Genomic DNA, 23,559 nt, shown 5'->3' on the forward strand with positions numbered 1-23,559 from the left:
TTTATTATATTTATTATATTTATTATATTTATTATATTTATTATATTTATTATATTAATGCTAATTATCATATTAATTATATATATAATAATATTGTTATATTTGCATATTTTACATAATAATAATATAATTATTATTATTTTAATTTTATTTTATTATTATAATATTTTATTATTTTTAAAATATTTAAATATAAATATAAAACAATAAATAATAATAGCAGATTGCATGACAATTTTACTGATACAATAATACCAGGTGGACTGTTACGTGTAAAATATATAGTCTGCCCCCCCCCCCCCCCCGGACATTTTGTTATATCAATGCGGCCCGCGAGTCAAAAAGTTTGCCCACCCCTGGTCTGGACCCTTAAAAAAAATGCTTATTCGTCATTTTCAACTAAAAAAAAAAAAACAGTCATAAGTTTGTGATATTGCACACAACAAGGAATGCTTTTATTACATTTTTACATCCTCGCCACCGTGCTGTCACGGTCCAGAACACGAGACAAACTTGGCAATTCCTCAGGTCATAGATCCGAAATTAGACAGAGAGACGATCCTGGAGGAAAGCCTGTTAAAGTGAGAACATCTAGCAGCCATCACAAGGTCAAAGACCACACCGGCACTAAACACATTGGTCTTTGTGTCTATTTATGGTTGGCTGTACAGGCTGACTTAGCACTTTAGTGAGAGTGGCTGCAGCCGCCCCGAGACGGCAAGTTTACGGCACGGTAGCAGCGAGACGGAAAAGGATTAAGAGGCCGCAGATCTGAATGCATACGGGAATATTTCAGTGCTCTTTTGAGTCCGAAAAACTGACATTTGCAAGAGATTTGGGGCAGATGTGTGGAAAGAACCCCCCTGGAGGTGAGCTTGTTAGTAAGAAAATGCCAAATGAATGTTCTTGCCATCTACTGGAAATGATTGCAAACAGACTGGTTTCGAGTGTAAAACTGGATTTACGCTCTTTCTGTAGCCAAAGTGAACGCTTAAATCATACCTGCATTTTTCAATGACAACACTGTGGAAATAAAACCTGGATATATAATAGTCAGAGTAGTCAGTGTACAGCTTATATGGCGGTATAGATTTACAGTCGTCCCTCATTGATCCCAGTTCAAACATTACTGTTTTGTGGTTGACAATGGCCTATCCATCCATCCGTCCATTTTCTATGCCGCTTATCCACCCTGGACTGGTGGCCAGCCAATCACAGGACACATATAGACAAACAACCATTCACACTCACATTCATACCTATGGACAATTTGGAGTCGCTAATTAACCTAGCATGTTTTTGGAATGTGGGAGGAAACCGGAGTACCGGTACACAGATACGTATGTCCAAGTGTGGCTCTAATAATGTTTAAAAAAAACTTCTTTAAATGATCATGAGCAGGTTTTGTATGCCATAACTACAAAAATATTACATTTATTAAGAAGGAATCCTACTTTGAGAAAATTCAGTCCGGAACAAATTAACAGTGATAAATGAGGGATTACTGTATAACTCAACACACAGTCGTTATTTTGTAAATACAGTAAACCTCGGATATATCGGATTCAATTGTTCCCACTGGTTTTGTCCGATATAAGCGAAATCCGTTATATGCGTATACCGGAAAATGTCCGTTTTACGCATATATGGGATTTATATCCGGTATATGCGTAAATGGGATTTTATCCGTTATAAAAAGGCACTTCCTTGACTATGTTTCCAATGTACCTGGACGCGCAGGCAACGCTGCAAACGCTGCAAATGACGTCGTATAGCGGCCTGTCACGATTCGGCGAATCGGAGCGCCACGATGCGGCCATCCGATATATGCCAGGGAAATTTCATGGAAATGCATTGGAACGGGACTGGAGATTTTGTCCGAAATAGGCGAAATCCGTTATAAAAAATCCGATATATGCAATGAATTTTTATTGGAAATGCATTACAGAAAAATCGGTTCTTTTTTATCTGTCCGTTGTGAGCGAATTTCCGATATATCCGAGTCCGATATATCCGAGGTTTACTGTAGCTGGCAACCGTTAGTGAACTGCAGCTCCTCAGTGCTGGCAGCACTCATGCAGTCCCAGACAACGACGCTACCACCGCTAAGCTCTTTCAAAGGACATTAGACCTACCGCTTTCAAGGCTAGTATTCCAAATGATCGTTACTATGGTAGTACTTTGAGAGGATACAAGAAAATGGTTGCAGATATATGAGAAGTATACTCGCCTCCGTGAGATACGATGACTTTATTCAGGTCATTGTTTGGACAACATTTGGTTTTTTACTAGGCCAGTTGTTTTAGTCGCAAGTTACCGTATTTTCTGGACTATAAGTTGCTCCGGAGTATAAGTCGCACAAGGCCAAAAATGCATAATTAGGTAGAAAAAACATACATAAGTTGCATTTTTTGCGGGTAATTTATTTTACAAACTACTACTTCTAACAATAAAAAAATTGTAAAAATAAATTAAAAAAAAACAATAATAAAAAAAACTTAAACTATATTAGGAAAGCAGGAAGTGAACAAATGTAAGAGTTAGTGATTGTAAAAGTACCAGATGGAGGGGTAGGATTTAATAAGCTTTGCTTCTTCCTACTCCTTTTGGACATGTGGAACTGGGAACTGATTATGGGATGCACTCAATTGGAATCTGATGCATGTTCAAATGAAATAAAACCATTACCATTACCATTACCATTACCAACTGCTGAGACGTATTGTACTGAGCAACCACGACAGAGATGTGTGTACCACTTTTTTTCTGCTTCTCTGGTTGTCGTCACAGTTAGATTATTTTTTTTTTTGTGTAAACCTCCAGGAAGCCCCTAAAACACAACATTAGAAGGATTTGAACAGTAATGCATTAGATGCAAATATATCAGCTGCTAATATTAGCGCTGCTCTTCTGAGACTGTAATTGAAAACACGGGTAGGCGACCTGGCACCGCTTCCTGTCCGTGCAACACGTGTGTCTATTTACATGTTGTCTAAGTGCCACCTAGGGTATATTACACAGGAAACAAGAAGCACACAAATGAGCGTGTGGAGAAACATGCGCTACTTTCTCAGGCCTCAACCTGAGAAAGTTGGCCACCAATAAGAAGGGCGGGGGGGGGGGGCGCCGAGCGTTCTGTAATTGCTCCCATGTTTTGGCGCCCTGGGGCTATGGTTGTATGAAGTGTGTGCATGTGTGAGCGTGCGCTGCGAGGTTAGGGCGAACGCCGTCCCAGTCTGAGTCTCCTGCATCCATTTCCTGAACGTCTACGCCGGCTTCCCTAAACAACGACCGGTCACTTGACCTACAATCCTGCATTCAAACGAGACCGCTTGGAGAATGGAGAGCGATGTGCGCACAAATATACACTACACACAAATAATACCGTGTTTTACGCACTATAAGTGGCACTTTTTTTCATAGGTTGGCTGTTCCTGTCACTTATACTCCATACTATTTTTTTTATTGTTGTTTTTTAAATTTATTTTTACAATTTTCTTATTGTTAGAACTTGCCTCCCAAGAGGACGTAATGTCTGTTTTGGTCAAGTAGTTTGGAAAATAAATTACCCGCAAAAATTCAACTTATGTATGTTTTTTCTACCTAATTATACATTTGTTCACTTCCTGCTTTCCTAATATAGTTTAATGTTTTTTTGTTTTTAAATTTTTAAATTTTTTTAAATTTTTTTAAAATTTTTTTAAATTTTTTTAAATTTTTTACATTTTTTACATTTTTTGTCCCGTACCGAAGTACTCGGTGATATGAGCATCCAATGCCATAATGGGTACCATAGAGCGTGTCAATATAGTGATATATATAGCACATCATGACTGGTTCAAGACTCTTCATCCTTGTATTTAGCAAACATCAACTGCTTGTATCGTTTCTTGAATTGGCTCATCGTTGTGCATTGTTTGATTTCCTTACTCAATCCATTCCATAGTTTGATTCCACATACTGAAATGCTATGGCTAGCATAACGTAGTCCTAGCATAGAAGTGTTTGAAATGTACTTCTTCCCTGAGATCATATTTCTCCTCTCTTGTAGAGAAGTATTGGATGACATTTTTAGCTAATTGGTTATTTTATTATGCATTATTTTAGCTGTTTGAAGATGAACTATATCAGCAAGTTGAAGTATTTGTGATTTTAGAAATAAGGAGTTAGTATGTTCTCTGTAGGCAGCATTATGAATTATCCTGACTGGCCTTTTTTTGCAGTACATTTAGCGAGTGAAGATTGCTTTTGTAGTTATTAGCCCATATTTCCACACAATAAGTAAGATATGTCAGATTTCTGATTAAGAACAAATCTTATCAAATCAAATCTTAGTCTTCTATGACTGTAAAAAAAAATGATGCTTAGGAAAGATCCTACAATCCTTCAACTATTTCAAGCAATTTATCATACAATCATCTAACTGGGAGATAATGGATAAAAATGATGAGCAGGCAGCCCAAGATGACAGCTGTCACCTTCAGCTCTTTTCCCCCCGACAACAAAGGGCCGCACTTCCTGGCTTCAATCAATAACCGCACATGAACCGGAGCCACCAGCTGGCTCCGAGGCTTCACCTTTTTTTTGTGTGTGTGTGTGTTTTTTTTTTAACAAAGCATTATTAGAGCCCTGTAGACATGACAAAACACGACTATAGTCACATTTATACTCTTTTTATTTACAACATATTACGCAACTGCAGGGTCTTGAGACACATGCTAACTCGCAAACGAGAGAGCTAGCCACCTAAACGGTAGCCTTCAAGTTATTTCCTTTCAACTTAAATAGCCAAAAACTTACCACTTCCACACGGATAGGGAGGATAACTATTAACAGTTATTTAACCTTTAACATGAACATTAATCAAACGTAATAATTTTTTCTGGGTACATGATACCATACAGCATCCATATCAAACTAACATTAAACTTTCATATCAAGGCGGGGGCCTCAAACTAGTGTCCTGCGGGCCACATTTGGCCCACGGGCCGCATGTTTGAGACCCCTGGTATAGATAACAAATTGCCAGTGCATCGTTATTTGGCTATTAATTGCCGCACATGAACCCAACCGCACATGAACCGGAGCCACCAGCTGGCTCCGAGGCTTCACCTTTTTTTTGTGTGTGTGTTTTTTTTTTGTTTTTTTTTTTTTTAGTCAAAGCCACCCAAACGCTGCTCAGCCCACTTCCTGTTCCTGTCACTGTGAGCAAGCACAAAGGAGATCCACTCAGCGGTTAATGGAAAAGTGTCTCTGAAGCCTGCCCCGGGGAGATGGGTGCCGTCGGTTGCACGCTTCATCTTAAAAAGGCATCTGCAACCCCCCGCCCCCCCCTTTCTAAATACAATGAATGGATGTGGAGTTAAAGAGGGTCCTTGTGTGGAACTGTAATGTGACCTGTGCAAACTTCCGTGCTTAGAATATAAACATCAGGCAGAATCGGGAGTCTTAAAACCACCAAAATAATACAAACACATAATATTGACAGGAGCAGCCGTTATGATAATATATAAATACAAAAGCTGCAGTGGTGTCCAAACTGCGGAGGTGCTCCTCAACAAAGGCGTACTATACTGTAGCTGTGTGTGTGCCTTTGTGCTTGGGTGGGGGGGGTGGGGGGGGTCACTGAGAAGCATTAAACCGTAATCACACTACCAACTTGCTGGGGTTTGCTCCTTTTTTGGAAAAAGGAGTGCCCGCTTCTTCTTCTCCTCACACCTGACTGCAGATGTTCTTGTCATATCATATGTAAATGTTTCATGTTAGCATGAATAAGGACACATGTTGGAGAGCATACAATACATACATGCACACATGATCAATATTGTGCACATAAACACTTCAAATGCTGTTTAACCTTGCAGCATCATCCAGTCAATGAAGACTGAAGGTGTGCATGATGCTTCAGACTTCATGCCCAGGAGGCACAGACACAATGTGGTCTAATGTGGTCTAATGTGGTCTAATGTGGTCTGCAGACCACCACACGTATAATAATAATACATGCAAAAAGACGTAGCAGGCTTACCTCAATGCAACCTTCACGCAGCAGTCACCCTGACCCGCCATTGTGTCGTCCCAGGTTCCAGGCAAAGATATGAAGGTCTCTCTCGTCTGTGGATCGGGACTCAGTGTGCGGCCGAGGTGCTAAGCGGCCGCATGAAGGAGCGGCGCGGCGGCTCGGGTCAGCGGGAGCAAGGCGTCAAGAGCTGCCGGCGACCGGCTGCCTCTTCCGAACTCCTGGTTTGGTTCTCCCCCGCCGTGGCGATCATCTTCTCCAGCCCGATGGTGGAGTTAAAGCTGTTGGTGTGAAATGCGTGTTATTGACGGAGAGTCCCGGTGACTACATGGTGTTCGAAGCACATGTGAGCGCCTCGCGACGCAGCTCGGCTCCTGTGAGAAGGACGCTGCTTGGGAGGCGAGACAGTAAAGTGAACCGGGAAATGCTGCATTCAAGGACTGTGGGAATTTTTCAACTCGGCTTTCAAAGAACGCACAGAAGTTAAAGTATAGATCAGGGGTCTCAAACTCAATTTACTTGGGGGCCACTGGAGCTCGGGTCTGGGTGAGACTGGGCCACATCAGTTTTTAAAAAAAAAACGCATTTATTAAAAACAGAAAAATGAATAAACTTTGCTTTGGTTCCGATTTTCTACAATAAAAGCTCTGATAAAACATTCCACTGTTCTCAAATATCTTAATTCTTATTTTTCTGCACAAAATAAGATGAAAAATAAATAAACAAATCAAGAATAAAGAAAATCAATCAGTAATAAATAAATATAATAATAATAATAAAACGGCAAATAATAAAAACTTAATAAACCACATATAGTTGGTGGGTAGACAAATGATTTTTTTCATATTAAAATGAACAAAGCATTATTAGAGCCCTGTAGACATGACAAAACACGACTATAGTCACATTTATACTCTTTTTATTTACAACATATTGCGCAACTGCAGGGTCTTGAGACACATGCTAACTCGCAAACTAGAGAGCTAGCGACCTAAACGGTAGCCTTCAAGTTATTTCCTTTCAACTTAAATAGCCAAAAACTTACCACTTCCACACGGATAGGGAGGATAACTATTAACAGTTATTTAACCTTTAACATGAACATGAATCAAACGTAATAATTTTTTCTGGGTACATGATACCATACAGCATCCGTATCAAACTTTACATTAAACTTTCATATCAAGGCGGGGGCCTCAAACTAGTGTCCTGCGGGCCACATTTGGCCTGCGGGCCGCATGTTTGAGACCCCTGGTATAGATAACAAATTGCCAGTGCATCGTTATTTGGCTATTAATTTGCTCCAATTCTGAAGCACAGAACTACCAGGCCACAAACTAGAACAGTACCAGTCCATGGGAGAGTTTTAATTAAAAAAATCAATATATACACACTAAAAATGATTTTTTTTTAAAATTTTTTACTTTTTTTAATTTTTATTTGTAAATACATGAAATTAAATATAAACCAAGTGCATCCAAAGTGTAGCCCAAGGGCTTTTATCGGCCCATAGCCACGCTAAATTACACTAATTTGCTTTTTCACATCTAACACAAAGACACAAATGTTTTGTTCAAATAGCTTAGCATTTTTTCATCTACAGTAGATCACATTTAGCATCTTTATTGTACAAAATGTGCCATGTCCGCAAATAAACACACACTATATCTCACTGACGCTACAAAATTCAAAGCGCCCATGAATGCATCACGGCTAATGTTTGACTGCCAATCGCTGAAGTCCTATCTCGGGCCATGTGGCCGTTGTGGCCCCGCCTAATGTGCAACACAACCTGGTGAGGCCACGCCCACGCTATAAAGCAACCCGGGCAGCCGGCGGCGACATCACAGGGTCTGTTTAAGTGCCGTAAACACACCACAGCTCCACGAGGGAGGAGGAGGAGGAGCCACCGAGGCTTTAAACGCCCCAAGGTCAAAGGTGGAAACTCACGTAGTTCTTACAGAAGATGGAGTTCATTTGCTGGATTGCGGATGGGAAGTTACACTCGGACGCTTCCTCCTTTTGCTGAGTCAAAGCTTCTCAGAAGAGGAAGTCCTTTCTCTTACTTATGACTGTTGCATCTCCTGTTTCAGTGCTAGCTTGTTTTCTTCTTCAGATTTAGCACAAATAACACGTCACTGGTCACTTTTAAAGGGACGCAGTCATAAATGATAATTGATTGACAGTCACGCAAAACGTGCACTATTGTGTTTGTAGTGTTGTGGTGTGGTAGAACCTTCTCGTAGCAAACTATGAACACGTCTACCATAATAAAGAACCGTCCACCTGCCGTCACACACAACAATCCTTCCGATGTTACGAAACACTCCAGCAGCAACTATAAGCCCAGTTTCCATGCTTGAGGAGCTTATGTTTCTGTGTGTGTGTTTGTTGTACGGCGGTCCAGGTGGCGATGGAAGTGCTACGCGGGCCGCATTCCCCCCCCCGGAAGCAGTGTTGGATTCCGTACAAGATTAACATCCAGCGATGAGGATAAAGCTCCAATCCTCCTAGATCTGCTGCTGGGACCTGGCAGGCCTGCACAACTGCAATGTCAGAACGTACGCAAAGCAAGGGCGGCAACATGCATATTGTCCGGTGAAGACACACACGCTTACGTAACCATCTGTTGGATTGGTAAGCCCTGGACGTTCCTCTTGGGGGCATGTTTGCACCAAAAAAAAAAAAAAAAAACCCTGAATGCCACATCCTGCTCAGAAAAGCAGATTTCATAACTGTTCTGTGTGGGCTGGAAAATCCCTAAGACTGAGAATTCTGTAATTGACAAAGCACCTTCTAATCCTGGCATCCAGCGCTACATCGTCAATACAAGCTAACTGCATCCGAAAAGCAAACACTCCTGTTGCCTTCAGGCTCCCACGGTAACATCACTCCTTTCCGGTTTGTATTTGACACATCCCCTGCAGCGATATAGGAAGAGACAATGCTCTCAAAAGGCCCACTTTTCTCCAGCATGTGATTGTATCCTGACCTAAAAAACACGAGCGTGACTCATGTCTTTGACGACACGCATTTCGCCATCTTTTTACAGCTATTGGATGCAGCTTGTGGACGCTTATTGCCACACTGATGCGATTGTTCCAAACGGTCCAAGACAACATGCTAGAAAGTTCCAAAAGTACACGCTCAGATGGGAGATCCAGTACTGGAGCTGTATCAGCAAATCTGCCTTCACAACTTTTCTTTGACCAAACGGTGGATTGCCATTAAAAATCTCTTTGATGAGCAATTACTTAATGACTCTGCATCATTGATCACCATTACTAACTTCATTAGCCTCCAGCCATAGCTTATCTGACACGATATAGTGAAAAAAGTACTTCTCCCATTCAGTGTGGAAGTGGTAGTTTTTTGGCTTTTTAAGGAATGAATAAAAGGAGTAGGGGCGACACGGTCGTCAAGTGGTTAGCGTGCAGACCTCACAGCTAGGAGGACCAGTGTTCGATTCCACCCTCGGTGGATTTGCATGTTCTCCCCGTGCATGCGTGGGTTTTCTCCAGGGACTCCCACATTCCTAAAACATGCTAGGTTAATTATTAGCCACTCCAAATTGTCCGTATGAATGTGAGTGTGAATGGTTGTTTGTCTATATGTGCCCCGTGATTGGCTGGCCACCAGTCCAGGGTGTACCCCGCCTCTCGCCCAAAGACAGCTGGGATAGGCTCCAGCAGATTAAAAATGAACAAAGCATTATTAGAGCCCCGTAGACGTGACAAAACACGACTATAGTCACATTTATACTCTTTTTATTTACAACATATTGCGCAACTGCAGGGTCTTGAGACACATGCTAACTCGCAAACTAAGAGAGCTAGCGACCTAAACGGTAGCCTTCAAGTTATTTCCTTTAAACTTAAATAGCCCAAAACTTACCACTTCCACACGGGTAGGGAGGATAACTATTAACAGTTATTTAACCTTTAACATGAACATTAATAATAATTTTTTCTGGGTACATGATACCATACAGAATCCATATCAAACTTGCGCGGGCCGCGCTAACAAACTTTCATATCAAGGCGGGGGCCTCAAACTTGTGTCCTGCGGGCCACATTTGGCCCGCGGGCCGCGTGTTTGAGAACCCTGATTTAGAAAGTCATAAAAAAGTTTTCTATGCTATAACTACAAAATATACTCAATTTAATAACAATAAATCCTATATCACAGAAATGAATTCACCAGTTAACCGTTACAAACATAGAAGGACCGTATATACCTGAATGAAAACAGCATTATTCCTATTAAAACTATTTATATTTTCTTTAAAAGCTGCAGGCATAGCAAATATTGGAGGCATCAAGTATGAATCATGATGTTATATAAGCATTAAACTGTAAAGAACACCAATATGGAACGTCTATCCATCTTCCACGTCTTTAGGGCGTCTAGAAAAAAAGGCCTTAAAGAAAACTAGAAGATATAAGAATAAGAATACACCCTAATGTATTCCCCCATCTTTATTCTTTGATGTCTCCATAATCCCTGCCATGCCTTTTTCTATATTTGGCTTTGGAAGTGCTAAAGCTAATCTCTCATCTTCTCCACTGTAACAAAACCGCTCCGATTGGCGCTCATCTGACTTTGTTAAATGAGCGGCCGAGGAAGACCAATGGAGGTTAGTTGTCTCACTTCCCTGAGGGGCCAACGTGGCCCGGTTTTAATGGGAGGAGGGGGGGGGGGGGGGGGGGGGGGGGTTTGGTGTGGATGTTTGATATGTGTGCTTACAGTATGTTTTAAATGGCAGAGAGCCCAACACATCCTCATCATCACGTCTTGGCAGATTGATGCCGCTTATTCTTACCTGGGGTTGTGGGGGGTATGCTGGAGCCTATCCCAGCTGACTTCAACTTCAAGCGAGGGGCGGGGTCCAGCCAATCGTAGGGAACATATAAACCAGAGGTCTCAAACATGCGGCCCGCGGGCCAAATGTGGCCCACAGGACACTATTTTGAGGCCCCCGCCTTGATATGAAAGTTTAATGTAAAGTTTGATATGGATGCTGTATGGTATCATGTACCCAGAAAAAATGATTACGTTTGATTAATGTTCATGTTAAAGGTTAAATAACTGATAATAGTTATCCTCCCTATCTGTGTGGAAGTGGTAAGTTTTTGGCTATTTAAGTTGAAAGGAAATAACTTGAAGGCTACCGTTTAGGTCGCTAGCTCTCTAGTTTGCGAGTTAGCATGTGTCTCAAGACCCTGCGGTTGCGCAATATGTTGTAAATAAAAAGAGTATAAATGTGACTATAGTCGTGTTTTGTCATGTCTACAGGGCTCTAATAATGCTTTGTTCATTTTAATCTGAAAAAAATCATTTGTCTACCCACCAACTATATGTGGTTTCTTAAGTTTTTATTATTTGCCCTTTTATTATTATTATGATATTTATTTATTACTGATTGATTTTCTTTATTCTTGATTTGTTTATTTATTTTTCATCTTATTTTGTGTAGAAAAATAAAAAGTAAGATATTTGAGAACAGTGGAATGTTTTATCAGAGCTTTTCTTGTGGAAAATTGGAACCAAAAATTGTTTTTGTTTTTAATAAATGCGTTTTTTTTTTTTTGGGAAAACCTGATGCGGCCCAGTCTCACCCAGACCCGAGCTCTAGTGGCCCCTAAGTAAATTGAGTTTGAGACCCCTGATATAGACAATCATTCACACTCGCATTCATACCTATGGTTGTTTTTGGAATGTGAGAGGAAACCGGAGTACCCACGCACTGGGAGAACATGCAAAGAGATGCCAAAGCGGGGAATCGAACCGAGAAGACTGTGTCAAAACCAGAATTTTTGTTTCATTCATCTCCAAAAAACCAACCCAAGGAGCAGAGACCTCATTACATGACAAAGGCCCCCGTTTGACTGCCCCCTTCATGCCACGTCCAGTCAATCCACGATGAATACAAAAAGCCTGTTCTGTGCTCATCCGCCCGAAGATGCACGGGTCGAGCAATCGGTAGCGAGTCATGAACACCATCCACTCGAGAGCGCACCCGGCATTCCAGTTCTTGTGCCATAGGGCACGAGCTGACCCACACTTTGCTCCATATCTGCCCAGGCTCTTAAGCGTTTGGCCGGGCTGTGAATGTGTGGCGGCTGGCTTAAAGGCTGGAGGGCAGACCGTAATGGCTGGAGGAGCCTCAGGAGTCTCACTCATTGACTGACTTAGTACCGTCATAGGCTCTGTGTGTGTGGGTTCAAACAGACTACGAGGTCAACCAAAAGTTGTTGTTCACTGATGGTCTGCTAGATACTCTTGGAAAATTTCACTCACTCGTATTCACAAAAGGCTAATGGGATCGGTCTGTGTCATATGACACAAAAATAGAGGCCAGAAGTCTCCACGGAAAAACTGATAGCACCAATATCTGCACATAAAGTATCTGATACACCTTCACGGTACTTGGTTGCAGTGCAGCTCTACAACCCTGCTTATTCAAGTTACAATCAAAAGACCGTACTGGGGCTTAATGACTTCTCCCATAGCGAGTCAGAGCTTTTTCTCCTGTCACTCACACATATTAGTGACCTGGAGAAATGCCGCCAGGAAACACAACTGGTAAAATTTCACAACTGACCAAACAAAGGAAGGATTTTTGACGTCAAGCTCAAGATATGAGAACCAACAAAGTCAACAACCAACATAGTCAAAGAACTGTGCATCCTTTTCTGTTGCCTTTGACCAACTCAACCGCTATTGAAACCATACATCCATTTTCTACACCATCCCAGCTGTCTTCTGGTGGGACAACGGAGAACATCGACATTATCCTTTGCCTTGTTCTGTGGCACACACTTGACGCAGTTTTATTACACGTGTGGCTAGTCGTTGGAGCTGTTAAATAGTACTTACCAGATGGAAGGAACAGATGTACTACAGGAGTCCATAAAATATTTTAATGACGGTGTAACAGTGGTAAAATCCCCTGCTGGGTGGTCTACTTGTTTTTTTTTTTTACTTTCTAATCCTAATAATAACCGGAAAAAAGGAATGTACCAACTCCCCAAGAGGTGATTGGTCCTAATGTCAAATGTTATCACTCACATCCTATAACCTGTAACTAAGTTGGGAATTTGGAATCTGGAATTGGGTCCCATTCCCATTGTTTTCACTTCTCGGCCACTGTGTATCAGACATCACCCCTAGCTTAGGTACACCAACTGCTGTATTAGCCAGTGTTTCTATGGAAACATCCTCAAAAGTCGCCATGAAGGAGAGGATGCTGAGTTGGTAGAAAAGCCTCTTTGTGTTTTCACACAAGATATGCCCAAAGAGGATAGAAAGAACTCGGCGGGCTTCAAAGTTTGTAAACTTCAAGTCCTAAAATTGGGTCAGTTGAACCAAATGAAAGAATAAATTCATTAAAAGAACCAAATATTAACACAATATTGCTAAAATAAGTCATTCATTCATTCATTCATTCATTTTCTACCGCTTATCCTCACAAGGGTCGCATGGGGTGCTGGAACCTATCCCAGCTGTCTTCGGGCGAAAGGCGGGGTCCACCCTGGACTGGTGGCCAGCCAATCACAGGGCACATATAGACAAACAACCATTCACACTCACATTCATACCTATGGACAATTTGGACACGCCAATTAGCAATTACGTTTCTGGAAAATATCAGTTCCCAACTAAAAGATAAATTTTAAGCATAATTTCGTCCGCCGTGCAGCCCGCTAAAATAAGTCATCATCTGAAATTACTCAGACTTCAGAGTCAAAATTGGGATTTTTGACCTTCCTAAAATACAGTGGGAATTAACATAACTATGAATAATACTTGTAAAGAAGCTATAATGTGAGGTGAATTAATCAATTCTTCCTGTCCGGACTACTGAGGGTGTTTACGGTCTATCGCTTGTTGAGTACAACATCCAAGAACTGATGGCACACTGCAATTTGCCGTACCTCTCAGTGTAAACGCACTCAAAATGCTCATAACGATGAATTTAATATTTCTCTAGTCATTAAAATTTCAGTGACAAACATAAAAAAAAAATTATCAATAGAACTCACATAAGATTGTATCGTCAACTTACGATAATTAATGAGAACGATCTAGCAGGCATCCCTTGGTTCCTTGGTTCTGCTTCAAGGCTGGTATTTGACCAAATCAATTTGATTCATTTGTTTGGTTTGACCAAAAGCGAGCCAACATCTGCTGTCAAATGACATCATACGTTGAGTAACTGTCTGAGGCGATGGCCGTGACATCTTTGCCTTTGAGTGACTTTGAATGTGTTGAGTGATGTCGTCAACCGGGTCATTATCCAATTCACAGAAATGGGGCGTATATATGTACTCGACGAATAATGTCTTTTGTGCGCCTTATGCCGTGAAACGTAGTTCAACGCCTGTGAGCAGTTGTGACTGGCTTATGTGGAACCCAAAATCTCCTAAGAACTGCAGGAAAAATATATCATCATCTTTGCTGTGCCTTGCCTCACAAGATGTGGGAGTAGGAAAAATATGAAAATATGCTGGTGAAATAATTCCGCTGTGTTTTGATTAAAGCCATGAGAGTGATGCTATGCCTTCAAGGGTGAGCTAGTGAACATGTGACATATTGTTGATCTATTTTTGATATTCTAATTTTAAGATAACTAGTTTGAGTATGAGAAAAGGTTAAGAGAATATTTTGGGAATCAAGTCTGAGGAATAGACAGGAAGCAGAACTGGAGGTAGCAGAGATGAGGTTGCTGAGGTTCTCATTGGGAGTGACCAGGATGGATAGGATCAGGAAGGAGTACATCAGGTTCATGGCTTTATAAAATTGCACTTCTGGTTGGATGCTAACTGCATTTTGTTGCCCTGTAGCAGTGACATGAGCAACAACAATAAAGTTGAATCTAATCTAATCAGAGGGACATTACATGTTAGAGGCCTTGGAGATAAAGTCAGTATTCGGCCGGACTGAGATGGTTGGGACATGTCCAGAGGAGAGATAAAACAGCTGCCAATAAAGTCAAAATATTAAGAGCAAAAGTTGTATTCTAAGGAGAAAACAGGATAATTTTTATAAAAATAAACCCGTAATATTATGAAGTATAGAATTGAAATCTGAAAAATAAATAAATAAATTTTAAATTTTAAATAATGTTTTTAAATTGTAATATTTGGAGAGAAAAGGAAATTACACTGGGGAAATTTCCATAATATTCCGGTAGTAAAGTCAGAATATTACAAAACAAAAATTTCCAAATATTATTTAAAAATAAAGTTGGAATATTTGGAAAATAACCAACAAAAAATGCAAAAATGGGGGAAAAAAAGAGGAAGTTCATACAAATAATAGCTAATATAAAGGCTAATATCTCTGTTCTAGTTCATCCTAAAGGTGCTTGATAGGGTTTAGGTCATGGTTCTGTGCATCCAGACCAGAATCATGCAAGCATGCCTTTATGGACCTTGCTCACGCTGCAGCCGAATATCCTTTCCCAAGCTGTTCCCTGAAAGACTTGTCCGATATGTTTGCATAAGTTTGAAGGTATGGCGGCTGCCTTCAGCTTCGTCATGCAAAGGCGATGTTCTTCTTTTCACAATTCAAAATTCTTCAGTGGTCTTGCGGCCTGTTCATGTCTTCCTCTGTGGTCTTGGAGAAGCCTCTATATTTAAGTCACGGCACCGATGTTGTCAACATGACAATTTAACTATAAATCAGCATTCCTCTTCAGGCATCACGACCAAAACTGTTCAAGATTAGACGGCAAATCAACTTTCATTTTCTAAAGTTAGAAAGTCCCCGTTTCTGTCTGAGGAAGCTCAACCAGCACACTTGATGCATAAACACAAACACTAGCAAAGAAACCATAAAATATCATCTTGTTTCCATTCCAAAGTCACCCGCTCACTCTAGTTTGTACGTCTAAATGAAATTGCTGCTGTGGAAAACAGCTTCCCTCTCTCGCTGGCGACGAGCATCGCTTAATAAAGCTAAGTGCATTGACACGCCGGCGACACACTCGCATACACACACAGTACAGCTTGTACTGCATCAATTTGTTAAATGCACCACCTTTACTGACACGTCGAGTGTAAAAAAAAATGTAGTAAACAGAGAGAGAGTAAATATTGGGAGTCAATTCCCGGGGGTAACATTAGGCTCACATAACTTATTATTCATCCGTCCATCAGCTTTATTGCATTAGAGCACTGAATCCAATACAGCATACTATATCATTATTATACACTAGGACAGAGGTAGGGAACCTATGGCTCGGGAGCCAGGTAGGGCTCTTTTGATGACTGTATCTGGCTCTCAAGCGTTTCTTACCACAATAAAAATGTATTTTTGCTAACATTTTAAAGTAAACATCACAGAAATGACTGTTAAAAATAATCAACAACTTTCTTATGCATTTTAATCCGTCCATCTCTTTTCTACTGCAATACGACCAACCATATCCATCTTTCCTGATGATATTTTCCAGGTCAAACACCAAAACTCGATTATTACTGGGTAATGCGGTAGTCTACCTCGGTCATTGAGATGTCAACATGTAAATGCAAACTTTCCTCCTTTAGTCAAATAGTCACCTAGCTAAAGCTGCAGAACCAAGCCTTCTGGCAAAGATGGCCAAAAGAATGAAATATACTGAGTACGGTGCAAAACCATGCAGCAGCAGAAGTTGCATTAATGGCAGCAAGTATTTGATTTATTATTAGACACTGCGCTGCTCACGAAAGTGTGCTGGCCACACCGCATTGGCGTGGGGTAGTGTGCCTGGTCTACGTCATTAGAGCCCATTATATCTAAAACTGTTGGTCTTACATAAAAATGCACACATTTTATTGCATTCAATGTTTAAAAAAATGTATATGGCTCTCACAGATACACATTTTAAAATATCTGGTCTTCATGGCTCTCTTAGCTAAAAAGGTTCCCGACCCCTGCACTAGGAACTAATAACTAAGGCACATACATTTAGAGTAGTTACTGATCAGATCCTCTATCCAATGTGCTTATCAAAGGTCTGAGTATTCTGCCGGTTTGAGGAATCTACTCCGAAAGCGCTCTATAGGCAGGACCACACTACTGTCCGTCAGGACCTAGGGTTAGGGTTAGCAGTTAAAGAGCTTCTAAAGCTATTTTTAACCAGCTATACCGCAAAATGCCACACATTCTTTATACGACAGGCATACGAGATAGGAATCTACTGCAAAAATGCTAGTCAAAGATCCTACATGTCGCTGAAAGAATGCTGTTTTTGGGGAATCTGCTGCAAAAGTAGGAAAAATTATCTGTATGACATGAGCACACGTTTGTTGCAGGGTATAAACGTGTCTAAACGTGTAATGACGAGTCATGTGCGATGCCACCGATGTGATACTAATGAAATTCAGGCTGGTATCGGTGATACTGATTGGATATAGACATTTTGCGGAAATACATTAAATGTCTTCAATTGTTATTCAAAAGTAGAGTATCTCAAATCACAAATTCACTAGTTTTATATCATCCTATAGTAACTTGATGTCATTGTATAGTGCTCTCTTTTCCTCTGTAGGGTTTTAACCTCCTTAAAAGCAGCATTCAAGGTAGCATTATCTTGTAGCACCTTCAGATCATCTTGTAGTGCCTTAGTATACTTGTGTAGTTCTCTATTTTCCTCTGTCGGGTTTTAACCTAATTCAAAGAAGCATTCAAGGTAGCATTATCTTGTAGCACCTTCAGATCATACTGTAGTGCCTTAGTATACTTGCGTAGTGCTCTCTTTTCCTCTGTAGGGTTTTTTATCCTAGTTAAAAGCGGCATTCAAGGGAGCATTATCTTGTAGCACCTTCAGATCATACTGTAGTGCCTTAGTATATTTGTGTAGTTCTCTCTTTTGCTCTGTCGGGTTTTTAACCTAATTCAAAGCAGCATTCAAGGCAGCATTATCTTGTAATACCTTCATATCATCCCGTAGTGCCTTAGTATACTTGTGTAATTCTCTCTTTTTCCTCTGTAAGGTTTTAACGTCCTTAAAAGCAGCATTATCTTGTAGCACCTTCATATCATCCTGTAGTGCCTTAGTATACTTGTGTAGTTCTCGCTTTTCCTCTGTCAGGTTTTTAACCTAATTCAAAGCAGCATTCAAGGTAGCATTATCTTGTAATACCTTCATATTATCCCGTAGTGCCTTAGTATATTTGCGTAGTGCTCGATTTTCCTCCGTAAGAAGCTTTTCTTGAGGGTGTTGTTCTGCGATTGTACATTTCCAATCCATGTTAGCATGTCTCTTGGATCTAGTCTTATTTGTGATACAGATTCCAACTATTAACGCCGCCACCCTTCCCTCAAGGCGCAAAATAACTCCCAATGTTCATCATCTAAACGTAAACATGGTGTTGAAGCCAAATTTGCATTCTTCAAGGCCATCTGAGGTCAAAATTACATCATCTGTCAGTCAGAATGGCGCCTGGACCCAGATTTCCAGGACTGGTATCATTTTGCTTTTTGTTTGGTATTGTTGGTTGGCAACCGTTTTGAACAGCAGTTAACCGGTTAGCTTGGCTTGCTGGGAGCTGTCAGCAAAACATTAAAGTAGTTCAAAACTCCAGTAGCACTCTTGCCATGTAAGTCCTTTCCGGTCAACAAAAAAATAATAATTTAGACGAGATCTCAAATTTTGTAACTTTTCAAACAGTTTTCCTCCTAATGATACACATTACCGCAAATGATGGAAGTATCAAAAGTATCGATATTTTGATTTGAGAATCGATTTCAGAGCGTGATGTCGATATTTCAGTACGGAATCCCACCACTAGCTACAACCTGTTTGATGAAGCCTAATTTTGAAGTGAGAAGTACAGTCAAAAATGATTCTTCCTCAATGTAAATTATTTGTAAATGCCTATTTTAGGTTTATAAAACTGCAGTAGTTTGCAATGAAGCAACAAAACAACATAAAATAGTAACCTAATTCACAATGGGAGGGTTGAATCTGTTTGAATGTAACTGTACATTATGCCATAAAGTAGACAGCACAAAGTAGGACACTGCAGCTCTTCCACGGCTATGTAACGCCATCTAGTGTTGAGTAGTGTGAAATGCAAGAGTCCATTACCACATGATCACACACTCCATCCCAGTGTTCCTGAACCTTTACTGAGCCATGGCACATATGGTTCACTTCCTTCAGACATGTAAACAAGTTACATTAAGGAATATATTGTGTTCTCTGGAGTTTGTTTTTTTTTTGTTGGTGAACTTGATGACGATGACAGGTGTTTAGTATTGTATTGTTTTGTATTGTTATCAGACTGTTGCCCACATGTTGCTATGTCGAAGCAACATGTTTTTCTCCTTGTTATCAGTTTGGCAGGCTTTAGACCTGCATGTAATGTGGAGGGTAGTCGCAATCACATTGTTAAAGCATCAATTTTATACATCAATTACAGCATACAGTGAAACCTTGGTTAGTGTCTGGGGGTTCTGACTCTAACCAAAACGGATGCTAACCAATTAAATTTTACATAAGAAATAATGTAAATCCAATGAATCTGTGTTCACACAAACGCGTTTTTATAGTTGTTATAGTTTAAATGCATATATATATATATATATATATATATATATATATATATATATATATATATATATATATACTGTAAATGATGAATGGAAGCGCTAAATGAACATTTAAGTTGATTTTTGGCATGAAAAAAACCTTCAAGTTTTAACAAGAGTTCATTCCATCATTCAAAAAACTAACAAAACAGAAAGATGATGTCCGTGTAGGCCACATCATACCTTCCATGAAAGTAAAAGCAACCTTAAATGTTCATTTATCCTTTTCATTCATAATTTATATGTATTTAGAATTGTTTTATGCATGTAAAACTATAAAAAAACATGTTGTGTGTTAACATTTGTGGGAGTCAACTGCTGATGACATCATAGTAACATACGGTTGCCATTTTTTTGGCTAGCTAATATGATGTAAAAAGTATAAATTCATATGAAAGTATATATTAAGATGGTCTCATAAATGGGCTGCACAGTGTTAGAGGGGTTAGCGTGCAGGCCACAAAGCTGGGAGACCCGGGTTTGATACCCCGCTTGCATCTGTGTGTGGAGTTTGCATGTTCTACCCGCGTCTGAGTGGGTTTTCTCCGGGTACTCCGGTTTCCTCCAAAAACATGCTAGGTTAATTAGCCACTCCAAATTGTCCATAGGTATGAATGTGAGTGTGAATGGTTGTTTGTCTATATGTGCCCTGTGATTGGCTGGCCACCAGTCGGGGTGTACCCCGACAGACAGCTAGGATAGGCTCCAGCATGCTGACGACCCTCGTGAGGATAAGCGGTACAGAAAATGGATGGATGGTGTCATCAATGTATTATTAACACAACAAACACGCACCATATTGTATGCTAACCACAAAATGCATGCAAACCGAGGCGTGACTTTTCGACACTAACCAAAAAACATCTACTCCGGGGTGGATGCTAACCAAGGTTCCACTTCAATGCAATCCCGTTCATCATTTTGCCAGTGTAAAACCGCACTTTCCTTCTTTTTTTTCCTTTAAAGAACGTGAACGTAATACCTTTGAGTGAAAGTGTCCACCTGGCAGACAAACGGCGTCCACTTACCATGAATCATTCATTAACGGCGTTTATAAGGCGCGGTCCTTCTGCAGGTGGTCGTTTCTGATGTCTGCATGGAAGCTGCGTTGGTTTAGAAAAGTTAGTTTAAATCTCTCCGATTAAAAAGCAACTTCTAGATCACCATGTTGCCAGCCAAAGAGGCGGCAAAGATCTACCACACCAACTACGTCCGTAACGCTCGAGCTGTGGGCGTCTTGTGGACGGTGTTCACCATCACGTTCGCTGTGATCACTGTGGTGGTGTTCATCCAGCCCTACTGGATCGGAGACAGCGTCAACACGCCACAAGCTGGTTATTTCGGCCTCTTCCACTACTGCATCGGGAACGCACTCACCTCGGAGCTCATCTGCAAAGGCAGCGCACTGGACTTTGGATCCATCCCATCCGGAGCCTTTAAGACGGCCATGTTCTTCGTCGGCATCTCCACGCTGCTGGTTGTGGGGAGCATCGTGTGCTTCAGTCTCTTCTTCTTCTGCAACGCGGGCAGTGTGTACAAGATCTGCGCCTGGATGCAGCTGGCCTCCAGTAAGCACCACATGCATGGTTACGGCACAGGACACAATATTAGGTACACCAAACCATGTTTGTTGCTGTGGTTGTTTGCAAAAAAAGGCAATGAAGTGTCAAAACAGTTCATATGCATCTAATTTGTTCTTGGTTTTTAGTTTTTTTCAACACCGGGGGGCCCAAACCTTTTCCACCAAGGGCCGTATTTTTAAAAAAAAAGTGCATTGCTTTAACTTTTAATGGAACGTGAGGAGTGAAAGGGAGACGTGTGTGTTCTACTGTTTCAATCCTGCCACTTGATAGTTCACAATGGCCATTTTGGACAGAATACGGCTAGGTGTGTGTGTGTGTGTAGTGTCAATAATGAATGAGCATCATATCGAGTTGAGCTGCTCTGTGTGTGAGGGTATAACTGAATTATAGTAATTTATATACATTATTAATCCATCACTTTGAGCTCATTTATTCATCTCTAATACATATACAGCCAGATTTTGGATAAGGAATAGTTGCTAAGAGTTTAGATAACATTTGCACAATCGTAACGTTAGCTCGATATGTAGTGCGTCAGAAACGGGACACTCTCTATAAACCGTGAATTCAGAGGTGTTTAATTCTGTGAGTGCATGGTGCATCCTGCTTTGCACAATCTTTTTTTTTTTTTTTGCACAATTTCAGCCAAACTAGCGAGCACCGTCGCATACTGTCACAATGGTTGAAAACACTTCCCAATTGGAATGTCACAATCGGTTCCAATCGATGCTCCATGCCCAACCCTGTGCAGACCTGCCAATATGTACTCTGACTCTTGAATACACGTTTATACTTCATTGCTGTCTATTTTGTTGCATTTCATCTAATTGATCATACAGTAAACGTCGGATATATCGGATTCAATTGTTCCCACTGGTTTTGTTCCGTTATATACGTATACCGGAAAATGTCCGTTTTACGCATATATGGGATTTATATCCGGTATATGCGTAAATGGGATTTTATCCGTTATAAAAAGGCACTTCCTTGACTATGTTTCCAATGTACCTGGACGCGCAGGCAACGCTGCAAACGCTGCAAATGACGTCGTATAGCGGCCTGTCACGATGCGGCCATCCGATATATGCGAGGGAAATTTCATGGAAATGCATTGGAACGGGACTGGAGATTTTGTCCGAAATAGGCGAAATCCGTTATAAAAAATCCAATATATGCAATGAATTTTTATTGGAAATGCATTACAGAAAAATCGGTTCTTTTTTATCTGTCCGTTGTGAGCGAATTTCTGATATATCCGAGTCCGATATATCCGAGGTTTACTGTATATTAGATATTGTATATAACTAGGACAGGAAATGAATACAGAGCCACCATCCACCAGTACCAGCCTGGAGTTTGTTTTGCAGAGAGAAGATGATATGTTGTTGTTTGCTAGCATAAATTAATCTGAGGTTGTGAACAAATCCAACATAGAAATATGCACATTAGCACTCAGTAAAATCATCAAATTTTATCTTATGTATCAACATTTGGGGGCAAATAAGAGGTGTTCAAGGACCGTCCAACAAAGTGGGACAGGTTGCCACTCGCAACAAACTATGGGATTTCTAACTTTATGTTACTTTTTAAATAAAATTTAATTTGATGTAGTTATTCACAGAAAAGGTTATTTTTTTTTACTTTTATAGAATTGGCAACATTAACACACACGATTCCTCACGTTCAACATCATTCCCTCCCGACTCACCTTCCAGGTGCCTGCATGGTGATTGGCTGCATGATTTACCCCGATGGCTGGGACTCTGACGAGGTGAAGCGTATGTGCGGCCAGCGGACGGACAAATACACCCTGGGTCACTGCACGGTGCGTTGGGCCTACATCCTCGCCATCATCAGCATCATGGACTCGCTCATCCTGGCTTTCCTGGCCTTCAGCCTGGGCAGCAGACAGGACAAGCTGCTGCCTGAAGACTTCCAGGTGGAGGGGAAAGGTATCAGCAGGGAGGGGAGGACATACCTGTAATGATGAAGAAATATAGGATGTGAGAGGGGAAGGTGAAAAGTTTAAACATGTTTTTTTTCCCTCCACTACAGATAATGCCTAAATCCACTGGTGACAGCATGACAAGAATGGAAAGAGTTGAAGAATATCAACCAACAATGGTTGGTTATTCTGCTTGTTCTGATGAGTTTGGGATAGAGACTCAAACTGTGCATCGTATCCATAAAGTCATGTATTATCCTTTGCTTATTTGGATTCATTACATCAATATTGAAGTCGCCATCTTTGAGCTTGACTTAGGTGTTCTATATAAACCGTTTTTTTCCTTTACAGTTCAATCGTTAGTCATTCTAAAATGTTATGAATTGCGAATGAAATGCTCTTTACCACTTTGTAGTTCAGATGTTTGTCCA

The 23,559-nt window shown here is 40.7% G+C and overlaps 2 protein-coding genes across 7 annotated transcripts in view; one reads left to right on the forward strand and one right to left on the reverse strand.

The window, feature by feature from the left end:
* The window catches only part of kif21b (kinesin family member 21B), a 77,130-nt gene extending 70,711 nt beyond the window's left edge, over positions 1-6,419 (reverse strand). For all 6 annotated transcript variants that reach the window (XM_058055334.1, XM_058055337.1, XM_058055335.1 and 3 more), the window contains exon 1: positions 6,029-6,419. In XM_058055334.1, coding sequence (XP_057911317.1) covers positions 6,029-6,069 — 41 coding nt within the window. In that variant the 5' untranslated portion in view covers positions 6,070-6,419. The remainder of the gene's footprint in view (positions 1-6,028) is intronic.
* A 14,346-nt stretch (positions 6,420-20,765) lies between these two features.
* On the forward strand, positions 20,766-23,167 carry lhfpl5a (LHFPL tetraspan subfamily member 5a). The gene is made up of 2 exons (XM_058055844.1): positions 20,766-21,168; positions 22,899-23,167. Exons 1-2 carry the CDS (start codon positions 20,766-20,768, stop codon positions 23,165-23,167), a joined length of 672 nt encoding a protein of 223 aa, XP_057911827.1.
* Positions 23,168-23,559: the final 392 nt, after the last annotated feature.

This window comes from Doryrhamphus excisus, chromosome 18 (genome assembly GCF_030265055.1).
Source record: "Doryrhamphus excisus isolate RoL2022-K1 chromosome 18, RoL_Dexc_1.0, whole genome shotgun sequence".
In the NCBI taxonomy this organism is placed as follows: domain Eukaryota; kingdom Metazoa; phylum Chordata; class Actinopteri; order Syngnathiformes; family Syngnathidae; genus Doryrhamphus; species Doryrhamphus excisus.